The sequence below is a fragment of the Chelmon rostratus genome, chromosome 10 (assembly GCF_017976325.1).
Source record: "Chelmon rostratus isolate fCheRos1 chromosome 10, fCheRos1.pri, whole genome shotgun sequence".
Classification (NCBI taxonomy): domain Eukaryota; kingdom Metazoa; phylum Chordata; class Actinopteri; order Chaetodontiformes; family Chaetodontidae; genus Chelmon; species Chelmon rostratus.
In genome coordinates, this window is record NC_055667.1 from 28,885,855 (window position 1) to 28,910,368 (window position 24,514).

General features: G+C 40.6%; 1 protein-coding gene across 1 annotated transcript; it reads left to right on the plus strand.

Moving 5' to 3' along the window:
- Positions 1–14,756: 14,756 nt before the first annotated feature.
- sox18 (SRY-box transcription factor 18) lies at positions 14,757–21,712 on the plus strand. The gene is made up of 2 exons (XM_041945571.1): positions 14,757–15,508; positions 17,671–21,712. The coding sequence occupies exons 1-2, from the start codon at positions 15,103–15,105 to the stop codon at positions 19,080–19,082; spliced, it is 1,818 nt and encodes a 605-aa protein (XP_041801505.1). The 5' UTR covers positions 14,757–15,102; the 3' UTR covers positions 19,083–21,712.
- The last annotated feature ends 2,802 nt before the right edge of the window (positions 21,713–24,514 follow it).

Here is a 24,514-nt window from a genome sequence, read left to right on the forward strand (position 1 = left end):
TTGAAAGATGATTATTTGAGCTTTTAATAATAATCCTAAACTTTTTAACATTCCACACTTACCAATCTCAGAGTTGACAGAGTACTAAACCGCTTTATTCAAATCTGAAGCAGCAGTTAATAAAGCGACAACTCCCCCACTCCAAAAAAAAATTGACAGAGATTCAAACTGGCAGCCTCTCAGTTTTCTCCATGTGCTTTAAAGCTGCTGCTGCTCCAAGTCCAACAAATAACAAACATAGACAGCTTGAATCCCACTGTGCATACAACTGGAAAACATTATAAAAAATAACTGAATGATAATGATTTAATGCTTACTCTGTTTCTGACTGTGTGCTTTTTAAAATCCTTTTTACTTGTTTTATTTTAGTTATTCGTTGTTTTTATTTTTCTTTGTTAAGCACCTTGTGCTCCTTTTGGATGTTGGAAGGTGCTATAGAAATAAAGTTTGATTGATTGATTGATTGAACGTGTTGCATTGTACTTGTGTGAATCAGTCTGTGGCTGGATTTTGCAAATGTTCTTTTTCTTTTATAAATACGAGTATAAACCGAGCTCCTGATGATGAATAAAGCTGCGGTGGTGATGACAGGGCTTATTCTTGGTCATCGAGCTCCATCGGCAGACTCTACTGAAATGTTTATTAGATAAAGTTATGATTCTCAGGCGAACAATAAACAAAAGTCTGTTTCTGCCGCTGAAATAAAAAATCAATATACAGCTGCAGCTATCGAGGAAATGTAAGGACGACTACAGCCCCATTTAGGAGTGGATGACGCTGTCATTTACCTGCTGCAACGAGCCCATATGCATCTTGATGGTGGAGGAGGCACTGTAAGGACCACATTCTTTGATTTCTCCAGTGCCTTCAACACCATTCAACCTCTGCTATTGGGTGAGAAGCTGCGGGGGATGGGTGTTAACGACGCAGTGATCTCCTGGATTACTGACTACTTGACAGGCCGGCCACAGTTTGTCCGTCTGGGCAGCGGGCTGTCTGATGTGGTGGTCAGTGATACAGGAGCTCCACAGGGGACTGTGCTTTCTCCCTTCCTCTTCACCTTATACACCACTGACTTTAAGTACAACTCTGAGTCATGTCACCTGCAGAAGTTCTCTGATGACTCAGCTGTTGTCGGGTGTATAAGAGAGGGAGAGGAGGGGGAGTACAGGACACTGATAGACAACTTTGTCGAGTGGTCCAAACAGAACCACCTGAGGCTGAACATCAGCAAGACCAGAGAGATGGTGATCGACTTCAGGAGGAAGATGATGCCTTCACAGCCACTACGGATCAAAGGGGAGGTGGTGGAGGAGGTGGAGGACTACAAATACCTTGGTGTGGTGATCGACAGCAGACTGGACTGGAAATCCAACACAGAGACTGTGTACAAGAAGGGGATGAGCAGACTCTACTTCCTGAGGAAACTCAGATCCTTCAACGTGTGCAGCAACATGTTGGAGATCTTCTACCAGTCTGTGGTCTCCAGCACCATCTTCTCTGCTGTTGTATGTTGGGGCAGCAGCATCAGAGCCAGCGACACCAACAGACTTGATAAGATCATCAAGAAGACTGGCTCTGTACTCGGACTCAGACTTGAGTCTTTTGAGACTGTGGTGGAGAGGAGGACGCTGAATAAACTGCTATCCATCATGGACAATGATCAGCACCCTCTCCATCACACAGTGGACAGACAGCGGAGCAGCTTCTCCCACAGGCTGCTACAGCTCCGCTGTCGAAGGGACAGATACAGGAAATCTGTCCTGCCACATGCCATTACACTGTACAATAACAGCTTAAAAAAAGAAAAAAAATCTCATAACTTACAGTCACAGTACACTTTATTTTCTACACACTGCCATTTGCTGTAGATATTTTGTTTGTACAATACTTTTCATTACTACTGTTTTCTATTTTTTATTATGTATATCATTTTTACTGCTCGCTATTCTGATTTTATTATGTATAGTTTGTTCTTTATCTATTTCACAAATTTTCACTTATTGTGTGTAATGCTGCTGCAGCATCTATCTATCTCTCTATCTATCTATCTATCTATCTATCTATCTATCTATAGATAGGAGTTGTATTTTAGCTAGTTAGCTAGCGTCTCAATCTATATACAACGTCAGTTGTAAAAAAAGAATAAATAAAGTAATATGTGCTTTCATGTGTAAACTAACCACTATTGTTTGTACTATAATGTGACCTCAGTATTCAAGAGTTGAAAGACTACTTCTTGATCAATTCGGCTACTCTTTGTTGTACTCAACATTGTAGCTAACTTAGCTATCTCTTGCTGACCTAATATTTTGTCATTATTACCTGCTATGCTCAAGCTTACAAATATCCTCAATGAAGCAAAATTAATAATAATAAAGTAACTGGTGTTGAATGGTGAACGTCCTTTGGATGCACATAGTCTGTAAATTAGAAAGGGGCTGTGCTGGTAGGTCAGTGGCATGTACCAATTTGAAGGAATGTATGTGAGTGAAGCCAAGAACATGCGGCTCACAACAATGCCGAGTGGGGTTTCAAAGAATTCCACTGCAAACATCTCTCGGTCATAATTTTAAAGAGTCTGTGTGAAAATAGTTCAGTAATGCCGGGTGTGCAGATGAAGCAGTCTGTGAAATATGACTTCCATCCTCTCTAAATGTGTTGATACTTAACTGCATCCTCGATGGCATTCGTCAATTTGATATAATGAGTAATGAAAGAGTAGCCTGTAATGCAAATGTAGCCTGTAATTTACAAGTGTAGTATGTAGGTATTCATTTAACCTATAGTCAGTCAACACTAGAAGCAGTATGGAGCCACTTCAGAAAGTTTCTGTGCTGAGAAACTGCTGTTTTGTTTTGTTTTTGGGAAAGGTTTGAACAGTCAAACATGTACCTTGTTCCTATGATGACATGTTCCTCATTTTATTTCACCTTTTGTATTTGATTCCGCAACTTACCATGCCATACATAAATATAGATACTGAACTATCAGTGTTTTAAGAATGCAACTAATCATTCTATTAATATATATATTTTTAAACAACTGTGTTTGATGCTCACCATATAAACCAGACGTTTCCAGTAAAAACGCTCAGACAAGGATGCTAATGTTGTTCTGTCTGCTGGATGTGAAAGCCGGAGGCGGCCATACCAGCTTGATACTTGAACTTGATGTTTGTTATGTGTCTTAATGTAGAGCTAATCTAATTTTATAAAGAGATTAGACAAAGCCATGCTGCTGTCCGTGTTTGTTGTTGTTGTCAGAAATGAAAGAATGTGAAAATCATTCTTCCAACTTGTTGCACATTGTTTCAAGATAATTACTCCTGTTAGCCTTGTAGCCACACCACATATTCAGAAATTAAGCCTACATTAACCTTTTGGAAAACTGTGTTAGATACTTTTAGTTTTTGGAGCCTATTTTGATGTAGCCAGCTGGTGCTGGTGGTTCGGCAGCCATTGTGCCATCTTTTTATGACACTGTAGTTCTTTTTGCCCAATGAGACGTATTGCCGTTGTCAGAAACTCATGATATCTTCATTTCTGATGTGGAACTAAGAAGCTGATTTGACCATTTCTTCATCTTGGTCATTTGTAATTAGGTCTGCACGTTTTTTTGTGAATGGTAACATTATACATGGACGGGTTATCAGATGTGATCATGTATACCCAGAATATTTAAATGGATAGTTTGGAATTTTTTGAAGTGGGCTTGTATAAGGTACTCAATGGTCAGTGTATTACCTGCATCAGATGACTGTTGGTACAACACCGGTTTAGAGAAGCAGTAGAGTTGTAGTACTGGCATGGGGGCAGAGCACACTGAGAACTGCTGTCCAGGAAGGGGTCAGTCATTTTAGCCCCAAAAGAAGGCCCACATAAAATGATCAATATCAGTTTAATTGTACACTGCTATACTGACAGTACTTCAGTGCTTTAGTTTGCAGTCAGAGAGCATGTTCCTATGGTACTTTGGTATATGTTTTGCTGCTGGCCCCTTGCATAGCTGCCAGTCTCTGCTTCTTCAAACTGGGAGCATGCTGACCGACGTCTGCTGTAAGTAATATGCTGACTATTGACAAAAGATCCAAACCATCCCTTTAAGATGGCTCAGTTTCTCTCTCTCATCATCATCACAGACAAAGAAATGTTTTGGTTTGGGTTCTCATTGACGATACAAAACTTACCATTGAAATCACAATTAACTTAGAAAGTCAGATTTTGCCTCTGTTAAAAATAAAATATTGGTTAAAATTCTCTTTACCAGACGTGGTCATATGTGGTTGGCAATTGTCAGCAGCCTGGGTTGTGACAAAATTATGTGAACCCAGAAACCCATCCCCACACAGTCCTGAGATGAATTCCCTGAGGACCCCCCAGTTTGTCACAATCCACCTCAAGGGACGACATGAGAGAGACCACATGTGATTTGTAGTTTCAAACATTTACTCTCTGTCAGACAGAGACTAGTATAATCTGTAAATGTTTGGTTGTTGAGTCTGTGTGCACTCTCAGAGTGTCAGCTGAAGTGATCCTCGGATCATGGACCAGTGTCACACCTTTTTAATATTAGAGGGAGGGGCACTGCATCCGAACAAAAAAAAATACAAAATTGACAGTTTGAGAAGCGTGCCCTCTTCACAGAGCTTTTTGCCAGGTATTCAGCTTCGTCTTTCTAAATGGGGCATTAATAACATGGCAGTGTGTCATGGTCTGGGTTTTGTTACTTCCTGTTTTATGTTGAAGGTTCACCCTACGTGCCCTCTAACCCTTACCCTAACCCTTTGTATAGCACTTTTCATACAAAAGGAAATGTAGCACAAAGTGCTTTACAATCACATAAAAAATAAATAAAAAATAAAGAAGAGCCCACCCACAAGAGCACACAAGCTCACAGTCACCACTCCCGTTACATCCAGATAACTAAATACTAAGGCCATCTTGAATCAAAAAGAAATGAAACGAAATGAGGAAACACAGGAGGTAAATTTAAAATGTTAAAACATTAAAAACAATTAAAACTGAACATATATATAATAAATAAAATAATATAAAGTACCTAAAATGGATTAAATTAAAATTTAGTTAAAGGCCAGACTAAAAAGATGGTTCTTAAGTTTGCTTTTAATACTGTTAATATTACATGTCGCCCTCAGATCTTCAAGAAGCCTGTTCCGTAAATGGAGGCAAAAGCAAGTTAGATAAATATGAAGGAGCAAGACCATTAAGAGCTTATAAACCGTTAAAAGGATTTCGAAATCAACTCTAAAAGTTCAAAAAGCCTTAGTGATTGTTTGAGTTGTTGCCTGTGTCTTATTAGTTGTATTTAAGTTTGTGTTTTTCCCTCACTCTTTGTCGGGTCGTCATCTTGGTTCCTTGCATGTGATTGTTCTCTCGTGATTCCTGTGATTTTGGACTTTTGCCTTGTTTTTTCTCTTGATTTTTGGATTTGGTTTCTTCTAGTGGATTTGTTCTCCTGTTTGGACTTTTTGCTTTGGACCTACCATTTATCAGCCTGTCCCTTCCCATAAGTCCTTTTGCTATTTTTATTTTTTTAATAAACTTGTTGAACTGCACCAGCCCCCTGCGTGTCTGCATTTGTGTTCTATCCTTGTTCACCTGCGACCCTAACGGTGTCACAGCGGTTAGTCATGTGCACATTATCACAACATAATTTTTATTTTATTAATTCTATTATAATTCTGACTATGATGACGAGGTGACCTGACTTTGTCCTTTCCTGCATGTTCAAAACTCATAAGATGTGACACATGAAACAACACATTAAAAGCTTCTAATGCATGACATGGCACATAAAATGTTCTTAGAGGTGGCATTTTGTACATTTCGCTATTTATACGCAATCCCATGAGATCACTTGCGGGGACCTCAACTCGTCTCTCAAGTTGCCTTTAATCATTTGTCACACAAATACCACAGCCACTTTTTGGGACGAGGTATAAACACTTTTGTCTTTAGATGTGGTCAGATGATATTGTGTATGAACCATTTGAACCATTTTTGATCAAAGACAATGGAATCCATCCGACAGCCTGCTGTTGTGTGTCCTCGGGTGCTCCCTTTAGTGCCAATGTGAATGGCTGTCTGTCTACATGCATGCATGTATAGATAATGGCTGGACGATTAAACATGGTCGTTTTGTCTTGTTTGCAGGTCACAGAGACTCTGATTGCACACATTCATTCAATGGCTTGCCAGTCTAACCACAGTAAAACCACTGGAATACTTCTCTGTGATAACTTTGGTGTCCTCAGTGGTTATTAAGGAAAGAAAAGTGTTAATTATTTCCTCTCATGGTCAGATTTTCCCAGACAGCCTAGGATCTGAATCTTTAACCTTTAACCTGTTATTAGGCAGAATGGCACAGTTTGACAGGGGTTGACAGCACTTCAGCTTGTGTGGTGTGAAGTGTAACTTAAAAAGATGTTCTAATGCATAACTAAACCTCTCAGCAGAGGTTTGTAATTTGACGCTGTTGGTTAGTTAACACTTACTGTCTGTACGCCTCCTAACTCCTAATCATATGTGAGTTCGGTAAATATCTCAACTTCCATTGATTGAAGACTACCAGCCGGCACCATGACTGACACACAAGTATGTTAATCCATTTTTTATTTCTAAACCATACAATCTCGTATATGTTGAAACGACATTTACTATTTATAATCCCACAGTTTCACTGATTTATTTTTTTCCTGTTGCCACCACATATTTGGCGCCACTGACACTTGTAATCAGGAGGAATGGCATGCTACAGCTTTTGGCGGTGAAATATGCAAAAATGTTTAAAGTGGGTTTTTCCCACATAGAGAGTAATGGGAAAGGGATGAGAGGGAGCTGGAGCACTCCCTTCTGAAGTCTTATAACTTTGTCAATGTTGAAGCTGAATATGTTATTTATTTAAGCTTTCAGCAGTTCAGCTCCATTTTAACTGTATTTACTGGTTTATTGGTGAGCTCTTTTTGTGTGGTTTCACTGTCCTAGGATGGTCACCTTTGTATAAAATGTACATATATATATTGTCAGCTTTTATTTTGTATTTTTTATTTCTCGATTTCTGTTGCTATTTTTTTTTCAACCGCTACCACCTCCTGCCTGTAACACCCAAATTTCCCCGGCTGGGGATTAGTAAAGTCTTGTCTTATCTCACACGTCTTAATTCAGCATGTGAGTAATGCTATACTTATTCTAGAACATTTTCTTTGGAAAAAAAAGTGCTACTTGAAATGAACACCAAATACGGCACATGTGCGTGATTTGACAGAGGAATGTGCCAGGGATAAAATAATGTAGAAAAACATTTTATGCCCAGCACATCCTCACACTTAAACAACTGAATAGATCGATTTTGTTCTCACGTCACTAACGTTGTTAGCTTGCTTAGATTTAGGGTGACAGCTTGGTTTCAGCTTACTTAGAGTTAGACACCAAAATCGCTTAGTTAGGTTCAGGAAAAGATCATGATTTGGGTCAAAAACGTACTGTTGTGTATATATATAACTTCAATACATTAAGTTTGTTAACCCTATAACGCCAAACGTATCATATATAATACATGAGTTTTTGAGTCCTCCACATGAGCAGTGTGACAAAACCCGACGTATACAATAAGTTAAATGCAATGCACGGATAATCCACCAGGGGGCATTAATTAGCTCACTAGAGGGGTTTCCAGTGATGCTGCAAGATCGCCATGACTAAGGATTGCGACTCAGGTGGTTTTTGAAGAACTTTGCCAATTTTGAAAAGTTTAAGGTAAGAAAAGAATTCACATTTTTTGTGAAACATCAATAGGAACAGTTACTGGGTTGATGCAATTTGAAATTACTTAATATTTCATAATTTATGTTTTAGTAAAAACGTGTTAAAATGGCGTATCAAATTTGATACAGCAGGTATATAAGTCATACAATTCTACATCAGTCAGTTGTCATTTTATTGCATTTCATGCATTATACACAACATCAAACAACATAAAGTTTTTTATTTTACAAGTCAACTAATTAAATATTTAAATGACATACTTTGGTGAATTTCGAGCAAAAAACTTGCTGCATCATGATGATTGATGACTAGTTGGGAATTGGGATGGTGCGATTACGACTAACTTTTTACTGATTTTTACTAAAAACTGACCAATTCAAAGAAAAAATACACTATAATCTGTTTTTGTGTGCATGTGTGTTTTTAGATGGTAAAAAAATACAGTGATGAAGATGCTCTGAACAGGATTATGGAGGGGAACTCAAGTGACATGGAGCAGCTAGGGGAAGATGATGATGATGATGATGATGATGATGACTAATTTGTTGGATTGGTTTGTGTTTTATTATGTTTTTATTTGTTGAAGAAAAAAGAATCTTTGAGCGTTCTTACCCAATGTATCAAAGATGATACAAACTGAAACTCATATATGGAAATTAATATTTAAAAAAAAAAAAGTTGTTTGTTCAGAAGGACCAATAAAGGCTCCAGCTTCAAAGAACTGGAATTTTCTGTCAATTATTTAATGGTTTGGGCTTTAAGATAGTTCAATGTTGACTTTCGGTTTCACACGAGACACAAACAGAAGTCCTGATTGGCCCATCTGTCTACGCGACTTTCCTCCATTTGCTGACTTACGTTTTTGCTCCCGTCATAATTACTACAGCCACTAGACAAAGCAAAGTTATGTGGATTTTGGCAAATCTTCAGCATGAACATGTATGTTGCTTTAGCTGCTAGCAGTTCTCACTACGTTGCTCTCAATACTGAAGAAAAAGTCCAAGTTTGATGAATTTTTCAATTTGAATTTTGAAGAGCGAATGTTTAAAAGAGTAAGCTGCAGTGATTTCAACATTATTTTTATGACACCCATCTGCTCTAATTTGATTTATGACTAAGATGAAGTGAACTTTTATAAACTAAAACACACCAATTGAATGCATCGTGTTTTCTGAGGAATCACAGTTGAGTTTTTCTGTCGTTTTTTTTTTCAGACTTTTTTCAGGAGCTGCTCTCTGTGATAAAAACAAACAAATCCAAAAGATTTGAATATTTCTGTCATGCAGACGGTGCTATGAGAGAGCTGGCGTGAGAGTTAGCAAAAGAAAGACAGAAAATGACAGGGTCGAGGAGGAAAAGAGAGGACAACAGGACATGAGAGGTGAGAGACAAAAACAAGGGTAGTGTTCAGTGGGAAAGGTCGTATATTGTCCTGCGGTGCTGTGATGCATTAATTACAGGATAAGAAATGATAAGCTCTGCTGCGGGACTATGAATAGACAGGCAGAGAGACAGACAGATAGCTGACAGTGCAACCGGATGCTGACTGTCTCTGGGTTCTCGGTTTAAGATGCAGTTAGAAAGCGAGCTGGCGAGCCGGTGGAATTAAGTTCCGAGTCTTTCTAGCCAAGGACAGCATGACAGGTTGTTATTGATGGCTCTTAGAGGTAACCATTCTACAGTAATTTCTCAGACCGGGTGAGAAACTAATTTAGCTTTTTCATTATTTCCCTGCCAGTAGCAAGGCTCCAGCCTTAATATGAAATTGATTTATATAGATAGAAGAAGTAGAGACTACTCAGTAACAGCAGTGCTATGAGCTAAACACTAGTGACAATGCTAACGAGGTATAATGGTTATCATGTTCACCCTCCTAGTTTAGCATGTTAACATATGCTAATTAGCATAAAGCACAAAGTACAGATGAGGTTGACGGGAATGTGTTTAGCCTAATTTGACCTGATGATGAGCATTTGGAATGGCCTAAATTATACTTTTACTTCAAATCTGCATTTGCACAACAAAATGCAGAGTTAAGGAATCACCAAATCCATCCTGAGGGGAACATGACATGTCTAAACCAATTTTTTTGGTAATCCATTCAAATGTTGTTGAGACATTTCAAAAGCACAAATGTCAATGTCGTGGTGGCGTAAGAGGAAAAGCCGGCATCATCAAATTACGTGAGATTCATCCGCTGGGACCCATGAATGTCTGGACAGAACTTAATGACTGTCCTTTTAAATAGTTGTTGAGATACTGGTGAACTCCCCGATTGCCAGACAAGCATTGCCCTCCATGGGGCAGTAGTACTGTATAGTCAAATGTGAATGTAGAACTTGGAAGGCTACTGGAGTGGAAACTTATAAAACCAACCATTTCTCTGACTGGATTAGCATTATTTTAATGCGTATCCACTATTGCTACTTGTGAGCCACCACCTCTCTGTGTTGAAGAATGATATCCATGCTGTATACATGACCATCAAACATAGACCTGCCAGAGACATACAACAGTTTGAATGCTAGGCTAAATGCTTACAAATGCCTACATAAGCACAATAAAGAGTAAAACCTTCCCCAGACTAGAATCAGTATTTGTTGCAGCTTTGGACTTTAAAACAAACAGTGAAGTGTTCTTACTGTCGCTGTGTCTCCAAAAGGGGAAAATTAAGTTGTTTATTATCCCTTGCAGCCTCATTTTCACACTTATGCTCATATTAATGAAAATGACTTTCAAGTACTCCAGGACCCTGAAAAAACGTATTTTTAGATCATAACACATCACACATAAACACATAAATGACCATCCAGACAGCTAGCACAAGCAAAATTCAGAAAAACAAGCCAATTTTCCCATTGAGCAGCATCTTTTGAATTGCAGAGTGGGTTTTGAATGAGTTTCATGGGGTCGTGAAACTCATCTTGGAGCCCTCTCAGCGTGCCAAAGACTTGAATAGACAAAGCGTTAATTACCAGAAAACAGTATAAGAAGGTCTGTTCATGCAGCATCAGCAACACTGACAACTGAGGGAAAAAAACAATCAGAGCTCTCAAAAATAAACTTCACATAGTTTAATGTAGCTTCGTGCACGTTGCAAGCCTTCCACGGTCATCCACAGGTTTTATAAAGCAGCTCACACAGCAGTTATTCTGCTTTTCTGTGTTGTTTTATGTGATTTCAGCGTCTCTTTTGTTGGAGGCAACACATGCATCTGAATTGAGACCATTTTTAAAGTTGCTGTTTGTTCCATGGTCAATTTTTGCATGGCTCCAGGAATGGTAATGGCAATGTTAGCAGTTGATCCACCACTTTTTGGCTTGGACATTTAAATTCCCTTCAGGACAAACTGTTATCACTTCAATCAACAATTTAAGTCAGGAATTTAATTTGTCCGGTACTTTGATTTGTGTATGCAAACATGCTAAACTAAGATGGCGAAAATGGTAAACATGCCCCAGCCACTAGTCAAGTTGGATGTCCAGATTTATGCAAACATCTACGACCAGGCATCACTGGTACAGTCTTTACCAACAGTTTAATTCTGAAGCCTTCATTTGGAACTGCAAGTAAAAATATATCATACGTGTCTTTCTTACACTATCTGCTTAATAAGAGTTAATCCACACCTACCAGCCAATCACAATTCAGATTTTTCAGTGGCTGCTGTGAACTAAAAGCACAGGAACTAACACAGGTAGTTTTTGATCAAAGACAAATTAAAGGCAACTGAAAATTTTCTAGTTTTTTTTTCTTGCTACTGAGGGCTTATGAAGGCTTGTTAAGTCCCATTTCTAAAGGTCAAAGGTCGTGCAATTTATGCATGCTTGGTTGCATGTGTTTGTATTGTTGCTTCTTTTGTGTGTTCGTGCATTATGCAACTGTATGTGTGTGTGCATGTGCGTGTGTGTCAGTGGGTGATAGAGGTGGGGGATTCCCGCAACGACCCATGTTAACAGTGTGTGTGTGTGTGTGTGTGTGTGTGTGTGTCTCCCATCCATCATCACACACACTTCCCTCCTTCAACGCATACGAAAATAGAACGGTGTGTGAACATGACCTCTCCCACACATAAACACACACACACACACACACACACACACACACACTGGTAAACACACCCTTTATGATGCCATTGTGTCTTGGTTTCTTGTCCATAATGTGGGTGCGTTTGTTTGTGTTTGTGTGTGATTGTGCGAGTGTGTGTGTGTGTGTGCACGCATTTCAGGGGGGGTTATCAGCAGTTGTGAGGAAAAATGTCCTCCTGGCCATGTCCTCTCTCCTTCTTTCTCTCTTTTCTTTCTCGCCACAAAGTCTGGAGTCTCTGCCAAATTTCCTTTGTGGCAAAGGTGTGGTGCCATGATACTGTCTCTCACACACACACGTATGAACACACACACAAGAATTCCTACTTGTTTGGTTATAGTAATGTCCACACTGTGGACATGGTGAAGTCCATGGTATCCTGGTAAAGGACACAAGAGTGGAGGTAAAGAATTGGATTCCAGATGTGGTGTTTCCACTGCTGAGTCCATTATTTGAGTTGATATAAATGAAACAGGATGCAGGCGATGTTGGTCAGAATTTGAAGGGACACGTCTCAGTAACTATCAGATGGATCATCAGAAGTTTTTTTTTACAGACATTCATGGTCCTCAGAGGATGAAACCTGACTTTGCATTAAACAAAGGTCTAAATTTATACTAGTTCATGACAGGATGTTTTTGCTTCTGCCAAAGGTGAGTATCCTACATTAAATTCATGATGTTCATATGTTAGATGCTATTGGTTGACATAAGTAATAGGTTATATTAAATTAGAAGTTTGAAAGCACACTCATGAGTGTGTGTGTGTGTGTGTCAGTGCAGAGCTGGAGCTGGAAGGTGATATGCTAATAAAGACCAGCAGCAGGGGAAGAAATATAGAAATATACCCAGATCAGTGCATTTACTATACTTACACACCAAGAACAGTGACAAAAAGACATACAGGTGCAGCACACACACACACACACACACACACACACACACACACACACACACAGGGAGCCTGGAACAGCAGTGGTAAGTGGGAGTAGTTCCTGGTTGGCCTAGCAGGAGGCTCTGAGACGCCGCAGCAGTCTCCCCTGGAGCTGGGTGTGGGGAGGAAAGTAAGTGTGCGTGTGTGTGTGTGTGTGTGTGTATGTGTGTGTGTGTGTGTGAGTGTGCGTGCGTGCGTGTGCGTGTGTATGTGCAGGGGGTCATTATATTGTGGTGGAGGGAGGAGTAGGGGGGCATGTCCTGGCGGGCAGACAAACAAACCACATACAATATTAATCTTAAGAGCTCGTTTAGCTGAGGAATGAGTTTGAAAATAATGTCTGACTTTAAAACAACATCTTTTACTTTAGAATTCACTGAGTGGACAGAAGCTATGTTCAAGACTCAGTATTTCGACTGTTATTTGCTGAGACTGAAAAACTTAAAACTGCGCTAAAGTATAAAACATACAATCATAAAGTCTTACACCAATCTAATATATTCAATCCAGTGAGCTGTCAAAATCCAACAAACCTCCCATCCTGTCTGTATTTCTTTATTGTGTATCTTAATTTCCCCACATCTCAAAGAAGCTCATGAATGCATCACCGTTTTGCAGCTGGCTATCATGAAAGCCACACATGTCAACACGTTGACTTCTTTTTACTGTGACAGTGTTTGGCTCAGGTGGAGGTGTCTCTGCCTCAGTTCATCCCACCTGGACAGAATCTGTCCATGTTCACCCATGTCGTTCCATTACAAATGCACATGTGACAGTATGTGATGCAGCCCCGTGGTCAAATATGTTTACTGATGCATAAAAAATGTCCATGTTCACCTTTTTTTAACACATTTTTTGCTTTTGTCCAGTAATCAATCAAAAAATCTAAGGTCTTCCTTAGATTCCAAAGAAAAGCAGCAACTTTTCCCATTGGAATAACTGAAAGCAGATAATGATTAATAATTTAAGTTGTGAATCAGTCATCAAAACAGCTTTCTGTGGTTTGAATATTAATCAGCCAATCACTTAATCACTTCATGCAACGACATGCTTACAGTTCCGGTTACAGTCACAGTGCATTCTTAGTGCTCTTCAGTGTCTTGGACAAGAAACTGGCTGCAGCCAAACCCGGAACTTTACTGGTGGGGTACAGAATGCACGAAACCCCGTCAGCAACGCCACCCAACTCCGATCCAGACCCTGACTGCCTCTCCCCCGCCTCCCACCGCCCCCTCTCTCTCAGTAAGTTGTTGTTAAGCTCAGCCACTAATCGCTTTGGTTGGGACTGTGGTTGACTATGTTACCACTGCCCTGCCCTCAAATACACACATCCATGCACACACACACACACACACTCACACACACACATATAGAAACACATACTATATATGTATATATTCATGTTCTGTCTCTCATTTGTGTGCAAATGTAATTATATATGTGTCATCTCGGTCTTCATGCATGTGAGTTAGATTATGTTCTTTGCATTTATGGATGCATGTGCGTGTGTGAATGTGTGTCCTAAAGTTTGCATGCGTGTATGTCTTCAATGTGTGTATTCGTGTGTGTGTGTGTGTGAGAAGCTCTATTCTCAGTTGGGCAGAAACAATGGAACCGCTCTGATTACATCTCCCTGTACAGACAGGGTGTGTGTGTGTGTGTGTGTGTGTGTGTGAAGCTTCAGGGGGGAGGAAAGGGTGGCGCGAGAAGGAAAGAGGGGGAGGCAATGCTCGGACCTGCCCCCCCCTTGCTATGTCTCCCACACACACTTGTCCCTTCTCTTCACGCCTGGTGTCTTATTGGTTAAATCCTCAGCTATATATTTATGTGATTGGTCAGGGCGGGGTATATATACTCTGCGTGGGTCGGTTAAATCTGGCCACAAGTTTCCAAACTTTCAAACGGGGCAGACAGGCAGAGAGACAGTGAGTCGGACGGCCTGAGTGACGGAGGGGAGTCGAGCTCTGGACAAACCGCCTCACCACACACTCCAAACAAGAACTGTTGAAAAGAAAGAGGCAGAGTCATTGTGGATCACTTTCAGGGGGAATATCCTGCACCACAACTTGTTTGTTTTCTCTTTCTTTCTCATCCTCCCCCCCTCCTCTCAGATCTCAATGCTTTGCTTTGGGATTTGTGCTCCAAATCCATCAGATTCCTCTCTTGATCTTCGACTTTGTCATCTGAAACATTTTGAGTTACAAATTTTTTCCAGAACTTTGCAACCCGACGAACTGAGACAGACGTTTGCAGGATTTTACTCGGACTAAAAGTTGAACACGAGCCTGGTTCTGGAATGAATTTAACCGAGCACAGCTTGTCGAGAGAGACTCTTCTTCATGCCAGCCGGGTGTCCCTCGGGGGACCTTGGGCGTCCAGGACCCCCAGCCCCGCTTCTGATTCTGAAATGGGCTTTGAGCAGAACCTTTCCGGGGATTGCGGTTCTCCTGATGGCCTCGGAAAAAAGAACATGAGAAGAACAGAAGCAAGGATTTCTCTCACGCCCAGGTCAGGGGGACAGAGTCCAGACCTGACCCAGACAGGAGGTGTGTCGGCAGGGACGGTGGATGGGAAGGCTGTCGGGGGTGAGCAGAGGATCCGCAGGCCCATGAATGCCTTCATGGTCTGGGCTAAAGATGAGAGGAAGCGACTGGCCCTGCAGAACCCCGACCTGCACAACGCCGTGCTCAGCAAGATGCTCGGTAAGACGGGAACAAAAAGCCTCATCGTGGCGAAAAAAGTGTTAACAGGCAGATTTGGAAAAGCTTATAACCAGAGAAAATTCTGAGAATCACCACACCAAGGTCAATAAATTTCTTTTTACATTTCTTTTAACTTTGTTGAAATGTCCAACATCACAACCCAGTAGTTCTTTTCACAAAACTGTCACAAATGATCCATCATTTAAATGATTTAAAATCAATACAGTTTTAGTCTCATCATTTTTTTTATAATCAAGCCTTTCTTTTTGCCCTTCCATAGACATACAGTTTGTTTTAAACATTAGCAGCTCTACCAGTGAAGCTGTAAACTGACATTTGTAGTAACTCATGATGGGCTGAAGAACGACTGCACAGTTTCAAACATTAGATGTTTAGCTCATGATCTAAAACGACTCGCAGTGAGATTAATGTAATATGTCGTGCTTAGATCTCCACATTAAAGTGGTGACATTAAAGGGGGCGTCAAACACAAACTTGAAAGGAGTCTCCTCGGCGATCATGTCCGTAGAAACTTCTCGAAGCACTGCTGCAGCGTAACTCACATCTCCGCCGTCCGTCATGTGCTCATTATGTTCCAAACGCTGTAGTTTTGTCAGGATTCACTGCAACCAACATGAAGTCAAAGTGACCACAACCGCTGTTCTCCTCCAGTGAGGAAACTACAAACCTTTTACGACCACCTTTTAACTGCGCAGGGGGTGAAGATTTGATTGACTGAAGTTTTTATTCGATCCTTTATTTAAACAAGACGTCTCATTAAACATCAGTTTAAGAGGCACCGATTGGATTAGAATCGGCACTTTGAGTGAATTGTTAAGTTTGCCACGATTATGTAGGACTGATGTAAACTAAGTCAGATGTTTGCATTGTTATAGGAGTAAATATCAAGTGCCGTGAACTATGCAGTGATTTCATTAAATGACCCCGTGTGTCAAAGGAGGAGTAAGTAGCAGAATCTAATAGTTCCCAACTCACTAGTAATGTCAAAAGCTATTGAATCTGTGCAATAATACTAAACTTCCTCATGTTGATGTTCAAATGGCACGACAAAGTGAGACGATTACACAGTGCATGCAGCAGTTTTTACTGGCCTGTTTTTTCTGTTCCTGTAGAGAGCAACATGCTCTGCTTCACATTCATACAGTGTCTCATATTCACACCTGGAGCTTCTCAGTGCAGTCGCAGCCCGCTGAGCTCATCTGAGCCAATCTGAGATTCAAACCATCACCTTTCTCAGATCTAAAGGCTGCTGGCGTCTACAGCCATGAGACAAATTGAGACTGCGAACACTTGATGCAGAAATACAGATTGGTGGCTACGATTCACAGCAGTTTTGTGTCTGAGCAGCTTTTAGACCAGATGACCAAATTTAAACTGTGTGGAAAATCTTGTTGGCTGAATTATGAACTGTGTTCATTTCAGTGCTCCACAGACGTATGGAGATATGTGTCCTCACTGTTCCTGTTTCAGGCATTGCAGAAACAGCACCTGTCTTAAATGAGCAATTTAGCAGCTCACAGGTGGTGATGCAGCTGCCACCCGATTGATTTGACATCGAGAGCTTCAGTGGCTTCAGTGAACAGAAAATTCTGCTGTCACTGAGAGTGTTTTTTTGTTTTAGCTTTTTCCATCACTGCGGTTTCATTTGTTTGGATCACTGGGATGTTTTGTAACCACTACAGCATCTTAAATGTGTACACTGACATGACAAATACACTGAGGGGTAAATTTAGAACATTAGAATCTGAATGTCAACAACAGCAACAAATTATTGATTTGGATTCATCAGTTCCTCCTTTAAATCATTTCTGCACAAACAATCCTCAGGTATGATTGTTTTGTCTCCACTGACAGTGAACTGAGTAGCTTTGGGATTTGGACAGTTTGTTGGACAAAGCAAGCTGTATGAATATGTCAGTTTGCTCTTAAGGAAATTGTGATTTTATTATTTTATAGTATATTTAGGCCAAAAACATGTATAGATTGAGATTAATGTTGATGATGACTTTGATTTAAATAATGCTATAGGTTGTAAAATGTTAAAAACAATTATTAAATATGAAAAATTATCTATATATATATACGTAAATTAATATATATATATAATATTTTTGTAATTTTGACTTTTTTAAACCTTTCAGGTCAGTCTTGGAAGGCCCTGACTGCGACAGACAAGCGACCATTTGTGGAGGAAGCAGAACGTCTCCGTGTCCAGCACCTCCAGGATCACCCAAACTACAAGTACAGGCCTCGCCGCAAAAAGACCACCAAAAAACTCAAGCGGGTTGAGCCCGGGCTTCTGCTTCATAGCTTAGCCCAGGGTGGGGCGTCAGGCCTCGGACTAGGACCTGGCGTCAGCCCGTTGGGTGCAGAGGGCATCTCTGGAGGTTCTGTATATGGACATCCAAGCACCCACCCCACACATCACCATCACTCTCACCACTTGCTGCCCTCTCTTGGGCACTTCAGGGACCTGCAGGCTCCAGGACACCCAGAACTGGAGAGCTATGGCCTACCCACTCCAGAGATGTCCCCTCTGGATATTCTGGAGGATGGAGCTGGGGAATCTGTGTTTTTTCCCCAACATATGCAAGAGGAGGCTGGGATGGGAGGTTGGAATGGGTACCACCACCACCTTCACCACCATAACCAGCATTACAGCCATAATTACAACAACCATAGTCACCACAGCTCCATACATGGTGCAGCAACATACGGTCAGAGTTCAGGAATGAGTGCTGGTCCCAGTTTAAGCACCAGTATGAATTCCAGTTTGAGTCCTGGTAGAAGTTCCAGAGTTGATTCAAGAATGAGTTCTGTTGAGTCAAATATGACCTCAAGCATGAGCTCTGTCACTTCGGTTTTGGCGACTTCAGTCAACTCTAGGTTAAATCCTGCTCATCCCTCCAGTCACCACATTGCCTTGAGGAGTCCTGTAAAGTGCCCACCACCTCTATCTGACTCCTCCCCCCCTGTTTCCTATTCCCAACCCTCCGTGAGCCTCCCTGAGCCGATCAAATCCCATCAAACACCGCATCAAGCCACTGCTCCTGTTGGCTACTTCGGCCAGATGTATAGTAGTAGCACCCCGAGTGCTGCATTTTACATGCCCTCTCATCTGGGGCAGCTTTCACCTCCTCCTGAAACTTCACCTTCCTGCTCATCCTCCTCCATCATCCAGTCAACCTTCCCTCCCACTTTGCCTGTAGACCATTCAAATCCAGAGTCCTCAAGCCATTTGGGGTCATCTTCTGCTGAGTTTTGGTCTGAAGTGGACAGGCATGAGTTTGACCAGTATGTAAATGTTGGAAGGAATCGAGAGGAGGCCTATGCACGTGGTGGGGGCTGTGGGGGTGGGTTGAAAGTCCTGAGTGGGCGCGGTGGCAGTAGTGTAGGTAGTAGCATGAATAGCAGTGTTAGCAGTATTATTAACAGGGATGTCAGTAGCATTTTGAATGGTGCTGGTGGGTGTGATGATGGGAGCAGCCCTCTTATATCTGCTCTTTCTGATGCCAGCAGTGCTGTCTATTACAGTGCCTGTATCACTGGATAAATACTCCATGATTGCATCTCAAATGTACCTCCTTGCATACTGCACAATTCAGTTTATTCAGATTTATCTGAATTTTTGTGATAGGGAGGAAATATATTGGAAAGGTTAGTTTTGGCTCATACTCATAAGTCATTGTCATGTTTTCCTTATCTATTATCTGCCATTTATTCCAACTCTAGATTTAAAACATGTCCTCTAAATGCAAAGAATAAAGATGCTGATGAGGAGTTTATCCTAACAAATGCTTACTAGAGCCAGACCTGGGTAGTTTGGCTAGTTTGGAATTGGGAAGTTAGCTATGTTAACTTGCTAGCATAACTTGTGACCCAAAGGATTGTTTGGAGGATTTGTGGGATATGCATGGAGTACTACACCTTTGCATGCTCCAGCTTGAGCAGCAGGTCTTGGTTTTTGCTGAGCAACTGCAAAATTTTCTACTGTCAGTCACCTAGCTAGCATAGCGGCTGATATTAGCTAATGACGTTAGCTAACTTAAGGAGAATAAACTAACCATTTCAGTTGCATCACTCTAAGATTATCAAAATATTGTCTGTTGATCCAAATGAAAATTAGCAAGGTTCTCAAGGTGGTTCTCGGAAAACAAAAGAAAATGAAGAAATAAGCCTAAGTGTGCTGGTAGATAAACAGAAGGCAGCTGGAGAGCACCTTAGATTAGCACTGTGTTTTTCAGTTATTTATCCAGGGTGCTAAGTCTCTGAGTTAGCATGCTAACAAATCAGTCTTTATCAATAGCTGGACAGATTATGATCTGGAAATTGTTCTGGTGGCTACAAATTGTGATGGGCTGAAGGATTTGAACAAGTGATGTGCCTTTGAGCAAGACACTAAACCCCTACCTGGTCCAGGGGTGTTGTTTCTCTGCACTCTAACCCCTCTGGTGACAAACAGCACACACTATAGAAATATTATGCAAGCAAAATTATTGCACTGTGTGTAGCCTACTCTCAGAACAAATCCACAACTACCATCACAATTTCAAGATCATCTCACGTAATTTTTGACATTTCATCTCAGGACCAGACAAATATTCGTCTTGGTGAACTTCATAAAGTTTAGATTGATTCATCTCGTTTGTTTCACGGGACCCTGAAGGACAATGAAGGACAAAGTCGACGGACAGAGAGGAAACTGGTTGGAGAGACTTGATCTAGCCTCCACTTATCTCTCAGCAGTGATGTCTGTAAAGCCTTGGCCACAGACCCAGGACAGACCACTGATGTCTCCCACAACTATCAGGATGTTTTACAAGCCGGGTTGGGTTCTTTCTGACCGTGATACATGCCGTTCCCTCTCTGTCTCAGTCCGTGACAGGGCCTCATGTCAAACTCCATGCCAAATCTGCAAGTCTGAAGTTGCTTTGCTTCTTGGCAAACACAGATCTGTTGATGATTCAAAGATCTTTCTTTTTAACCATTAAGCCTCTCTGGTGTAACAGCATATCACTTGTTTATACAAAAATTGTTCTTTTAATGCAATTTTACTCCTTCTTCTTTTAACAGAAGATTGGGATCTATAAATGAAGTACCACTGGAATGAGTCCTGTGTTGTAGATCATGAAAACCGCTTTGCTTTATACATAAACTTCATCATGTCCAAGATCTCCATATATGCAAATTTATGCAAAGCAACCTTATTGTCACAGATATTGGTAAGCAGTTTGACCACTGAGGGAACTGAAGGATAATGGTTAATGTGCGAGGTCTTATGATGTTTTAAAACCTTGGTTTGATGTAGCCGTTTACTGTATATATAGATGCTATGCCTCTTGGCAGTATGTGAAGGAGAAATTAAGACTATGAAATGTTCTCTTTGCACTGGGTTTAATATCTTAGCTGTATAGAAGGAACACTACTTATCAAAAATCCATAATTTTAAATATGTTTTGTACAGAAAGGACTGTGTTTATTTTGATTATAGATTCTGTTTTAAAAAATATTTTCTTAAGAGAAAAGTTTGACATTTTAGGAAATAGGCTTATGTTTTTTTTGTTTTTTTGTTTTCTTAGAGGTGCTTGTAGGCAGATTCTTTTCATCTTGGACTGATCCAGACTAGCTGGAGTTAATCATCCAGCTCCATACTCATCCCACACACACAACAGTGATAATAATATTCTTGCTTCACTCTGAGAGAGAAACAGAATAAGCATATTTCACAAAATTGTTGAACTATACCTTAAAGATAATTTGAATATTAAAAGCAAGCAATATAAAAGCATTGGAGTCTTTTTTACTGTTCCTCCAAAATGTTGTGTATCATAAACTTGCCTTCAAAAGGAAATCTATTATTGTACAGATCTTTTGTGGATCTCTGTGGGTCTTTAAATAGAGTTTATTAGGGCTACATGTAACACTTTACTCTGTCAGTGACACCAGCACACGAGAAACTTTCCCACCCACACCAATGATAAATGACTGGAAATTAAAATGAGGACTTGTGGTTTTGTTTGGGCTGAGAAAATGAAATACCAACAGTTGCAGCCACTGTAGATGTCTTTCTGTAAGCGTTTACTTGTTCTGTAATATTTTCATATACAGTGGGAGCAAAAAACAGAAGTCTCTCTTCAAGGATTTATCCTGCATCTGTTCAGCATTAGTCTCACAGACAATACTTTTTTCTTTTTTTTTTTTACATGAAACAGTAGAACAAAATCGAGTATCTTGTACAGTGAAACCAGTTACATTTACCACACCGTTCCTTGTGGCTGCCATCGGTTGAAAACAGAGGAACAGTAAATTTTTCCGAACATTTCCTCTTGAGGATGGAGCCACAGAGAGGCAGCAGTTCAAGCAGAGTATTAAAAAAATACTTCTACATCTGCATTTGACATTCTTTTCTGTTGACACCAAACAGAGTCTTGTTTCCATTTTAATTTACTGTGACACACAAAGAACATCAGAGAGACAGGCGTTTTTTGGAGTCGTGCAATAACTCTGGGGCTTTTGGTAATAATTATCTGAAGGGGAAAAAAGAAAAAAAAACGAAACACCCAAGATTTTGGGATTAAAACAAAGGACATTTTCTCAGCAGTCATATAACAACCAATTAAAACCAGGGTTTTCCCAGAAGTGTCACTGTGATGTTTCTAAATCTGTCTGACAGGGATCATTACTATATTTTCTGTGGTAAATGTTTTTGTTTGTGTTTATATTTGAAAATGTGGGTTGGCTGTAAATGGAACGGTTCCTTTTTATAAAATAATTTCACAAAATAAACACTTGGAAGGTTGCACTTCGGTTTGTGAGTCTCTGGAGCAACAAATTTGGCTAAATGAACCAAAAGATTTGTTACATTTTCGATCCGAAGACAGTTTCATGTTCAGTCAGTCGAGCGTCTTCACATCTGGACGCTTACAACAGAAACATCTTCTACAAGTTTGTTTTAAATATCTTCATAATCATAATGTCAGGATTTGGATATGGAAGTATGTGTAGACACAGTTTTTTAAAACTTTGTTCTGTTTTTTTCTGTTTCATTAGATTATTATTATTAGCATAAGAAAAACTTGAGCTAAAAGTTCAAACTTGAAACCCTGAGTCCACACCTGAACATGGGTGACCATGTAAATGTCAGAGTACTTCCTGTTTGTAGTCATGGCTCCTCGCTGTAACCTTTTACTTAAGAATCTTATTGTGCTGCTGAGCAAACCAACTTTTAGAGTTTCATTTTGCAATTTTAGAGAAGATCCCAAAACTTCAGAAGATGCCAACTCCGGCTGACTTTTGTCAATTAAGAACAATATGGTGCACAAGTCATTTGGAATAAATTCATTCCATGTGATTCAACCGCAATGAAAACTTTATCATGTTTGATGTGTACAGTGGAGTCATTGGTACGTTGGCCCAAAGCTGGTTTGAGAGCTGCTAACTGAATTATTCAGATTGATTCAAAACTGACTCGGATCTGCACCCTAAAAAAACTTTGTGAACTTTGTGCCAGAGCACAGCTGCTGTCCGGTCCGTGCTCATGGGTAAACTGTTGGGTCTCCGTAGATTAAAGAGTATGACCGGAGCTGTCCTGAGGCAACTTAATAATAACAAAACTGAACTGAATTGAATGCAGCCGACTGTGCCGACACTGAGCTGCATAAAGCAAATTTCACAGAAATTCACCCATTAGTTTTATAGCCACCACATTGTGGACTCAATGGTGGAAGCTAGAGAAGAGGTCAGGAGGTCAAAATCATGTATTTATTTACCAGAATTATCTATTCGGAACATGAATATCCACTGCAAATGTCATGGATTTGCAGTGGATGGCAGCTTTATTGATACAGCACATTTCAAACACAAAGGCTTTACATCGGCGTAGAAAGGTATCAGACATACCTTCGCTCACCCTTGACTTCCACCTGTCGATCTTCCACTTGGCTGTGTTAATAATTTTGTTTTAAGTCAATGCCACCTTCCTTAAATAACTTGCTAATTAGTTTACCCCTGTAATGCACGATGGACAGATTTTTGTTTTGTTTTCATTCAGCCTGAAATTGTGCTATTAAACTGTTTAGCTTCACTCTGACCAATCAGAAGCAAGAGACCAATCCATCATTCTCAGTTGTGGTCACATGGAGCAGTGAAGTCATCTAAAGAAACATGAAGAGTCAACGGTTATCTAAAGTTTGTCCTCATTCGTGCATTTTTCTGTGTGTGTTTCATGGCTGTAGCAAAGCCGGAGGACAACGTCCTGCTCCATAATCCCACCTACAAAGCAGCAATTGGTCGATTGATGAAAGCGGCCGTCAGTAGCATCAGCACACCTGTTGGACCGGCTGAACAAATCTAAGATGCAGGTGATGCCTCAGACAGACTCTGGAAACAGGTTAAACTGTTAAAACCTACGATTTAAATGAAACGAGCAGCGCTCCCATAACTGACTGCGTCCACTGTTGCTGTGGACCTCGCTCTGAGGGCTGGGGAAGACAGAGACAAAGACAATCACCTCAGTGTCTTTGCAGCACTGTAATCCTCTGTGATCTGCTCTGATTCGGTCCTCTCCGGGTTCAGATCAGATGCTAAGCGAGTTTGGCTTGGCGAGACAGCCCCCCCCCACCCCCGAACAAACCGCTGATGGACTCAAAGGAAAACATTTGGAACAAAAAAAGCTGTTCTCCTCTCCTCTCTGTTTCCTTCTTTTTCATCTTTCAGTTCTTGCTCTTGTTTTATTCCTGCTCCGCCCCCCCCCCCCCCCGGTCACTGTAATTTTCTTTGCTTTTTCTTCTCTTTCCCACAAGTTTGATTCCTGCCTGTTTCACTGCATCTTGTGTTTATTTCTCCCAATTTTTGCTCACTTTTCCTCTTCTTTGTCTTTCTTACCACTTTTGTTTTCTCTTGTCCTCTCGTCTTTCATCCAAACCTTGTCTGCAACTCATCCTCTTTTCACCTCAACTAACTTTACTCACTTTTTCTCATTTTCCC

Excerpts from the sequence above, each read along its gene's own strand:
- sox18 (XM_041945571.1), top strand. The coding sequence starts at position 15,103 with ATGAATTTAACCGAGCACAGCTTGTCGAGAGAGACTCTTCTTCATGCC. Across the intron at positions 15,509-17,670 it reads CGTGCTCAGCAAGATGCTCG|GTCAGTCTTGGAAGGCCCTG; the intron begins GTAAGACGGGAA and ends TAAACCTTTCAG.